Source organism: Dipodomys ordii, unplaced genomic scaffold (assembly GCF_000151885.1).
Source record: "Dipodomys ordii isolate 6190 unplaced genomic scaffold, Dord_2.0 Scaffold19, whole genome shotgun sequence".
Taxonomy (NCBI): Eukaryota; Metazoa; Chordata; class Mammalia; order Rodentia; family Heteromyidae; genus Dipodomys; species Dipodomys ordii.
In genome coordinates this window covers 2944149-2953770 of record NW_012267235.1, presented here as the reverse complement: position 1 = coordinate 2953770, position 9622 = coordinate 2944149, and the positions used below count along the sequence as shown (strand labels likewise).

At 52.1% G+C, this 9622-nt stretch overlaps 1 protein-coding gene across 2 annotated transcripts in view; it reads right to left on the bottom strand.

Annotated features, from left to right (window-relative positions):
- Tbx4 (T-box 4) overlaps positions 1-9622 on the bottom strand; it is a 25782-nt gene that overhangs the window by 10133 nt on the left and 6027 nt on the right. For both annotated transcript variants that reach the window (XM_013013245.1, XM_013013244.1), the window contains exons 3-4: positions 6738-6857; positions 4478-4625 (exon numbers count right to left, since the gene is read on the bottom strand). In XM_013013245.1, coding sequence (XP_012868699.1) covers positions 4478-4625; positions 6738-6857 — 268 coding nt within the window. The remainder of the gene's footprint in view (positions 1-4477; positions 4626-6737; positions 6858-9622) is intronic.

Sequence of the window (9622 nt, the reverse complement as noted above, 5' to 3'; positions counted from 1 at the left end):
CGGACCAAAATATATATATATATATATATATATATATATATATATATATATATATATATATTTGAGACATAAAATTTCTCCTAGTATATGTATATACACACACATATCTATTAGAAGAAAGTTCTCACGTATGTATGTGTGTATATAAACCACACAACAAAGCTGTATGCAGCTATAGCAAAGGAAGGAAGGAATACTGAGAATGGGATGATCTCAACGATATATCGTTTACAAAAGGCATGTCTAGGGCTGGGAAGGTGGCTCAGTGGTAGAGTGTTTGCCTTGCATGCATGAAGCCCTGAGTTCGATTCCTCAGCACCACATAAACAGAAAAAGCCGGAAGTGGCGCTGTGGCTCAAATGGTAGAGCGCTAGCCTTGAGCTGAAGAGCTGAGGGACAGCGCCCAGGCCCAGAGTTCAGGCCGGGCCCCTCGACCAACCAAAAAAAAAAGCATTTCTACAGTATGGGGCCTTTTGTATATAAAAGAGGGACTTGAGATTGTATATTTAGTTTATATGTGCTAATGCTGAAAGAAATGGTTTCTGGGGGTGGAGGGGTGCAAGAAACTGGATGGATGGGGAGTGAGAAGTTGGAGGTGTGACGCCGAAGACATTTTGATGTATGGGGCTGGGTGTGAAGCCCTGTGGAAGTAGTGCATTCAGGAGACGGAGGAGTTGTACCAGCAAGGGTTAAAGTCAGCCTCTCGGCACAGCCAGCCCTGCCTCCCCAGCTTGGCTCACATGCACGCATGGATCTCCCTCCCTCCAGATGAACAGAAAAATAAGCCCCACATGCCAGCTGCCTCTTACTCAGAACACGGCCCTACCTAGCCACACTGCAGCCTCCCTGGTTAGAATGTTAGGAAGGGGGTGGGGGCCGGAAGAGCAGCTTCTCTCTCCACCACTTGGTCAAGTGCTCAGGACCTTGCAGGGTGTGAGGAGGTGGGAGGGGGTGGTAGGTAAGGACACAGCTCTTTTTTTTTTTTTTTTTTCTGATCGTGGGGCCTGGACTCTGGGCCTGGTCACTGTCCCTCAGCTCTTCAGCTCAAGGCTAGCGCTCTACCACTTGACCCACAGCACCACTTCTGGTTTTTTCTGCTTATGTGGTGCTAAGGAATCGAACCCAGGGCCTCATGCATGCAAGGCAAGCGCTCTACCACTGAGCCACCTTCCCAGCCCAGGACACAGCTTTTGTAGACATCAGAGGTGGGGCTGAAGGCATGCCATGGGAGGCTGTGCCATCTTGCCCTTGCTCCCATGATCCTTTCTGCCTCTCCTGCCTGCCCCACCTCTGGCTGTAAGCTTACTTCCAACACCCAGTAGTCATACCCTGACCCTGTCTTTCATGATTCTGACTAGAAATATCCCTGTGGGTCTTGGCTGCAAAAGCCATGTTTTTTCCAGTTCCTTTGGGAACATGGCTAGATGGTCTGAGAGGTCCCCATTCCAGAGAGCCACCTACTACCTACCACGAAAGCCCTCACCTGGACCCTGGGTCATCAAAAGAAAAACAGCAGGCTGAGGGTAGAGCACTTGCTTACTGAGCATGCATAACAGGCTGGGTTTGATTCTGAGCCTGAGAGAGGAAGTCTTGAGAGACAAGGAAACTAGTAAAACATGGACCATCCCAAAATGGTTACACTTCCCCCCACCCTCCATAACCACAACTCTGTAAGCTTTTATGTACTGGTAAATACAGGGCCTGTCAGCCATCTCCAAAATGAGGAAACGGGGTGAGTTGAACTTGAACCTTTCTAACCTAAGACACTGAGTCCACTTGGTAGACCCCAAGATGACACTACAACCACTCAAACTGCTTCCCAATTTCACCACGCTGGTGACAGACCCCGCTCACACTGAGCCCAGCCCACTTCCCAAGACAGGTCCCAGCCGCACAGGTGAGCATTGTAGGAGAAGATCACATGGATGGTAACTGTTAAAGCCCCTGGGACAGTGTGAGGATCCCAGGGTGGGGAATGGCTGGAGGAAGCCCCTTGAAGCCTAGAAGCTTTTGGGGGGAAATATGGAGGTGAGTGATGCAGAAGGAAGGGCATGTTTGGGGCAAGTTCATGGTACAAGATGATTTCCCCATGCTCCTGGATCTAGAAGCCAAGAAAGATGACTTCTTTGCCATCCTATGGGAGGTCACCGTCCCTCTGGCAACCCTGATTTGGCCAGGAAGCTGGCATTCTCTCCGTCACCTTTGTCTGTGTGACCAGGGCTTCTCCCACTTCAAATAGCTGAAAACAAGACAGCCACAGCCCTGGGTCCAGAAAGACAGATGACAGGGCTGAAAGGGAGTAGGCCTGGGAAACAGGAGGGGATCCAAGGGCCTGCTTTCTCCCTCCCAGCTCCTGAGACAACCCCTCCGGCCCCCAAGATCTACCACACAGCTGTGTGCTAGCCATGCTGTGACAGCGTGACAGATATGCTCTGCTCCCCATCCCTCAAGGGGAAACCCCCCTGCCCAATACCAAGGCACACAGGACCAACACAGCCAGGGTGCCTCACAGCCTAACAAGCCCCACTGGCTCAGACATAAGGCTGTAAGCCGAGTTGTCAATGAACACCTTGGAGAACTAGGTTCAGCGATCCAAAATATAAGGCAGGTTGGGAAAACTTCCTGGGTTGTGAAGGCCAGAGCGCTTGCATGCTCGCACACGTTCTGTCTCTGCCTGCCTCTCTCTCCTAGAGAATGTCTAACTTTTCAACCCTAGACTCCCTCCCCCTTCCATTTTCTGCATCAGCTGGAGAAGTGAAAGCATGCTCAGAAGCACCCCTGCAGCTAGTCTACCTGAAATCCAATCTAGAGCCTTATTGCTTGGGTACTTCTCACACCCACAGGCAACTCCTGACAAGTTCTAGACTCACTGTAGGGTCTGCCTCCTGGAGTCTGCACAGAGATTACCTGTGTCCAGGTTCCTTACTCCATCACGGGGGTCCACTCTATCTTTTGAGACTGATAACATACTCCAGCCAAGCACAAGAGTCAAGGTGGGACCAAGACCAAGGTGTTGACCAGAAAGACCAGGTGGCTTCTCTCCTCTCAGCTGAGAAGCTTTGGGAGACTGGGGCTTGGCTTTGGGTTGCCATCTACCTGCTGAGCATAGAAACCCCATATGGAAGGGCTGGGAATGTGGCTTAGTGGTAGAGTGCTTGCCTAGCATGCATGAAGCCCTGGGTTCGATTCCTCACTACCACATGCACAGAAAAATCCAAAAAGTGGCACTGTGGCACAAGTGGTAGAGTGCTGGCCTTGAGTAAAAGAAGCTTAGGGACAGGGCCCAGGCCCTTAGTTCAAGCCCCAGGTCTGGCAAAAAGAGAGGGGAGAGGGGGAGGGACGGAGGGAGGAAAGGAAAGGAGGAAGGAAGGAAAACAAATCCCATATAGTGACTTGAAAAGCAGGTAAGTCAAGAGTTAATTAGTAAGCTGTTCATTTATACATCATTGATGGAGAACTGAATAGATCCTAAGAAACAAACTAGGAACTGCATACCAGCTAATGAGAAAGGAAGCATTGTGAGCATTTTTCCATGAAGAACTATTGTTGACAGGATCCTCATTTGCACGCAGCTCCCTGGAAGCTGAAGGAAGGCAGTAGAGGGACATACCTGTCCCACCACATTCCGCCATCCACACCCTGCGCGTTATGTGTGGAGCACCGTGAATGCATCCAGAACCTCTACCGCCCTGCACCCTGCAGTGCCTCTGCCCCGTGCTTCCACAGTAACCATGGCAGTCCTCAGGGGCAGGGTTTGAGCCCTGGCAGATGGTACCAGCTGCCAGGCTTCTGTTCGCTCCACACTTGAGCTAAATATTTCCACATAAAATGCTCCTTGTTGTGGGCCTGCCAGCACCAGACGGGGAAAGAATGAGCATCCACCAGGCTGGATGGGCGGCGGCGGCAGCAATGACATCCCTGGGGCCTCAGAATCCCATGATCGCCAGATCCCAGCCAGAAGCACACCCAGGAGCCAAATGGAGGTCTTCTCTTCCAGAGACCAGGAAGATAGAACATACCAAAAAGGGGCTTCAGAGTCCATCCTCAGGTCTTGGGTGATGCTCCAGCAAGATCAGAGTTTGGAAAAGTGAAGCTGAGAGATTTGGCCCATCATCAACAACATCAACATCATCATCATCATCACTCTCTGCAAGATGCTTTCTGTGTATCATTCCAATTAAACCTCACTACCATGAACAACATACTTAGGGTCATTTCCACTGTCTCCACAGGAAACCAAGGCTCTAAAAGTCTCACTGAGACACTTGCCCACAGTCATTAGCCAGAAAGTGAGATGTGAGGTATACAGCTGTCTATGGGAGCAGAGGCTTGTGCTCCCTCTGTAAAGACCACCCCACACACACACACACAAGTGCCAAGGCCCAGGTCACACTCTGAGGGGATTCTCCCCACCCCTGCCCCGCCCCTGCCAGTCCCCAGGACTTGCCTCCCAAGGCCCGGCAGACCCCATTCTTACATGGCCAAAGGGATCCAGGTGGTTGTTTGTCAGCTTCAGCTTCTGGAAAGAGACCAACTGCCGCATCCAGTGGGCCCCTGTGGCAGGAGAATCAGGGTGGACGTAGAGCCTTCCTGGCATGGCCGGCTCAGCCTTTCCTGCCACCATCCTACCAATAGAGCAAATGGAGGGAGGAGTTGAGTGCACTGGGGTCCTGCTCCCCTCTGAGAGCCAGCCCCAGTGCCGAGAGGAAAACACTCTGCTGTTCCCATCACACCGCTGGATGGGTCAGGAAAGGAGGCAGGGCAGAGCAGGGGGTGGGGAGCAGACAGCAGTTCTAAACCACTTCACTTCTGGAGGAAGGGGCAGATGATGCTAAGTGTGACATAGATCTGAGGGACTGAGGCTCATCACATAGATTGCATGGCACTTCTGTATATGTAGTGTATTTATAATTCTTACTTTTTCTTGGAAGTACTGGGGATCAAACCCAGAGCCTCATATATGCTGAATACTATTAAGCTATACTCCAGAAACTATGCATTTATACATATATTTTATTTATTTTTACTTATTTTGGATTGGTCCTGAGGCTTGATCTCTGGACCTGGATGCTGTCCCTAAGCTCTTATGCTCAAAGCTAGCACTCTTACCACTTGAGACACAGCTCTACTTCTGGCTTTTTGGGGATTGGAGAAAAGAGTTTCACAAACTTTCCTGGGCTGGCTTTGAACCCCAATCCTCAGATCTCAAGTTTCCTTAGTAACTAGGATTATAGGCATGAGCCACTGGTGATGGGCTCTATACTTGTAATTTTAAAATGTTATAAAATTGTACTATTGGAGGGAACTTATCAAAGAACTTAAACAACTTTTAAATTGTTTGCCCCCCCCCAATAAAAAGGTATGAAATGAATTGGCAGCTGGCCCCTTTGTTAGAGTCAGCTCTGAGTTCTAATCTAATGTGCAGAGAGAATAGAAACATAGCTAGTACCTTGCCACCAAATCTGTCCCCATTTCTATCCCCATGGAGCCCAGGACCTTAGCTTGCTTGCTTATTTAAGTTTATTTATTTTTGTCAGTCATGGGGCTTGAACTCTGGGCCTGGGCGCTGTCCCTCAGCTCTTCAGCTCAAAGCTTGCACTCTACCACTATGAGCCACAGCACCACTTCTGGTTTTCTGGTGGTTAATTGGAGATAAGAGTCTGTCAGACTTACCTGCCCGGGCTGGCTTTAAACTGTGATCCTCAGATCTCAGCCTCCTGAGTAGCTAGGATTACAGGCGTGAGCCACGGGCACCCAGCTAGCCTGCTTTCAAGCAGACATGGCTTTGAACTCCAGGGGTGGACAAGATCCTATAGAGTTGGCCTCCTGAAAAGCAGCCCATCCCTCACTTACCTGGCCCCCAGGTTGGTTTGGCCAATTTGCCAATCATCTCCCCAGGCCCTTGCCAAAAAGTCTACCACCTACCCCCAGGCAGCAGCCTCACTCCATGTGAATGTAGAAGTTCAACCTGAGAGGGGAACACTGCAGGCAGAGGACATGAGGGGAAAACCAGAAGGCAGCCACCACAGGCTAGACAACAATCCAAACCATTAAAGTCCCCAGAGAGGGGCTGGGAAGGTGGCTCAGTGGTAGAGTGCTTGCCTTGCATGCCTGAGACCCTGGGTTCGATTCCTCAGCACCACATAAACAAAAAGAAAAAAGCCAGGGGCTGGAAAGGTGGCTCAGTGGTAGAGCGCTTGCCTTGCATGCCTGAGGCCCTGGGTTCAATTCCTCAGCACCACATAAGCAAAATGAAAAAAACCAGAAGTGGCGCTGTGGCTCCAGTGGTAGAGCACTAGCCTTGAGCTGAAGAGCTGAGGGACAGCACCTAAGCCCAGAGTTCAGGCCCCACGACCGGACCCCCAAAAAAAAATCCCCAGAGAAAACAGCCCACACGCTCCTTCTTAGTGAGACACCAACAGAGTCTAAATCCACCAGGTGTTCCTGTTTACAACCCTCCAACACACAGTCATCAAGGCCTGATTGTCCACCACTTGGGGAGAGTGAAGACCTATGAAATCCAACAAACACTGAGCGCCAGAGCTTGTTTTCAGTCCCAACCCACCTGCTTCAGGTGGACAGACTATGGTCAGTTCTCAGCCCCTGTAGTCTTAGGTGAAGGCAGCACACCTTAGTGAAGAGCTGGCAATCACTTAGGCTGATTAGGAACTCCCCTTATGGAGCACCAGGTGATTTTTTTTGGGGGGGTAGGGAGGGAATTGAGGGAAGGCTCTTACCATTTGTTGTCACAAAACTTATAGCGATGGTCATCTGCAGGGACGATATCAATAAGCAGGATATACTTGGTCTTGGGGTTCATGCCTGTGACTTTAACCTTGTAGCTGGGGAACATCCTCCTGAGGGAGCCCAGGGGTTGGGGGATGGGCAGAGCACCAGGAGAAATAGCACAGAGTTAGTGAGGTGGCAGACTAGAGCCCTTTTAGCAAGAGGTAGCTGTGGTTTGCACAGCCTGCTTCTCCCTCTGCCCTCGCTGTTATTCTGAGCCCCTATCACCCATCAGACTTGTCCAGGAAAGCAGTTTACACCTTGTCCCAAATTCCTGTCTCCTAAGATTGGCTGTGAGCCACTGGAACATAAGAGACCCTGGTGAGGATTGTGAGAGCGTTTTCAATTCTTGCCTCAATTCCTCTTCTGTCCTTGGCTTCCATACACAGCATATGATGTGCCAGCCCCTGCCAGCTGCTCCCAGAAGCCACAAGATGCCACCTTGGGGTCATGTTCAGATGGAAACCTTTAGACTTTTAACCAACTCACAGACAACCAGAAGAATGCTGCTGAAAACCTTGCTAGGTTTGGATTCTTCAAGCAAGCTTCATGTGGGTGAATGCCTCCCTTGGGCTGAGCACACTAACTGGAAATCCAAGTCAGTCCAGGGGCCCCACAGACAACAATGTAAAGGATTCTGAAACCTGTGGCCCACAGTCTAGCCCCACCTCTAACCAGCTTGAGGCCTTGGGCAACTTGCTCGGGTCTCTGCCTTGGTTTCCCTTGCTCCAAAGTGAGGAAAATACCATTAGCTCTCAGAGATTGCTAGTAGGGTTAAATAAGATTTATGACCATTGCCACAGCCCCTGCTGAGTTCCACTCTCACAAGTCAGTGCTATAGCCTACTTTGATGCAAATGATTCACCACCACCAAGGACAACAACAACAAAAAACACCTTTTTGGAATCCCACCCTGAAACTATCCAAGACCTCAAGGCTTGAAAACCTTCTAGAAAAAGGCATCCCCCCATGCAGCCATGTGTTTAAGCATACCTAGCTCTCTCCCCTGCTCACCAAGTCCCAACACTGGACTTGACCAGTGGAGGAGAGACAGAATTTACAGACCTCCTCAGCCTCCAACCACCTCTGACTCAAACCTGACTGAAGCCACCAGAAAAACCATAACCAGCCCTCTGAGCTGGTCTACTGATCAGCCAGTCCACTCCAAGAAAGCTATCTGCTCTCAGCCAAGACACCACCTCAGACAGATCTGAGTTCCTCCTTTTGTGGATAGGGAATACCAGCTTACCTGGATATAGGAAGGGCTTCTAGAAAGAATCAAGGCCTCCAGAAGCTGGCAGACCCTACAGCAAACCCCCTCCAGGACCCTGAGGCGGAAGGTGAGCTCACTGCAGAGGGGAAGTAGGGTGGTGTAGGCCTGGGCTCCCAGGCGCATGTGCGTATGCGTGCGCACGTGGTGCCAGTGCGCATGTGTGCATGTGTGCGTGCCTGGAGGGCGGGGGAGTTCTAACTGCAAGTCTAGGGACTTATAAACTGTGTGGAAGAATTTGTCTCAGATGTCAATTGAAAGCATTTTCAAATATCTCCCCACCCCCTCTCTATGGGGGAAGTGAGAAGGCTCAGGAACTGAGTCCTGCCTGCCTCCTCCAGCTCACCAGCCCCTGCCTGGCTGAGGGCGCAGCTGGAGCCTGCACCACCCTCTTTCCTGGCCCTGCTGTTCTCCTGGGGGGCCTAAAGCTGAAGCAGGGAGAGCAACAGCTGCCTTCCCCCTCCCTGGGGGAAGGCCAGGAATCCTGTCCCCTCCAGGCCACCATTTTGTAGCTACTACAGAAACAGCCACAAAATGGGGAGGCCCTGGCTGAGCTGGAGCTGGCAAGGGGGGTGGGGGCTGCACTTTGTCTGTTTGTCCTATAGTCCATCACTCCAGGTAGAGCAGCAGAGGGCAGGCTGGAGTCCACAAAGGCAGGGTGGGGGGTCAGGATGAAATGCTGGCCACCACTTCACCTATCTGCCCAAGTGAGGTGCTGAGGGATTTTTGTCCTTGCGCTCCTCTTCCATTCACTCAGAAGCCCCAAAGGCCGGGCAGAAGTTAAGTGCTTCCTAGAAGCCTTCTCAGGGGTCTGTGCTCCGCATACATAGCTGGTGTCTTGTCATTTGGCTCCTCCTTGAACCCCAGGCTGGACCAGATCCCTCCCAAGAACAGGTGTGCAAGAAAAAGAGAGCGCGTGCAACCTCTGCCCCCTCTGCCCACTGCGTCCTAGGCAGGGCACCCAGGGCATCCGGTCTGGGTGAGAAGTTCAGGGGTTCTCTACTAAAGGCTGAACTGGCTGGGGAGGGGGGCAGCGCTCCCCTCCCCCTCCCCCGTGATCATGGAGACAAATGGCCCGATGGGACTGCAGCAGTCCAGTTGGGGGAATTCCAGCCCGGGTGGCTGCAGGAGGCTCACACGGAGGAAAGACAGGCCTCCCCCAACCCTCTGAGAACCCCGAGCGCTCAGGTTGGAGCCCCAAGAGTTACTCATCAGGTCAGGCGGCCACAGAGGCCTGGGGAGGTGAAAGGGGCGACTTCCTGGGGGGCTCTGCTGGCAAACCACAGGTCCTCACTAACGCAGCAGAGGAAACCCTGGCGTGAGCGGTGGGTTCCGTCTCTAACTGAAGTCGGGAAACGTACCTGAGACCCCACCGCCCTATGGGGGAAAGCAACGCCTCCGCGGGCTGGGGAGGGAGGGAGGAGCAAGAGGGGAGGAGGCCCCGACGGCGCCGTCCGTGCGTGCAGGCTGAGCGGACTCCGGCAGCGGAACCCCCGGCTCCCAGCGGGCTCGGCGGGCGCCCCAGGCCCCTGCTCCCCTCCAGTCCCCGGGCCTCCGCCCTTCCGC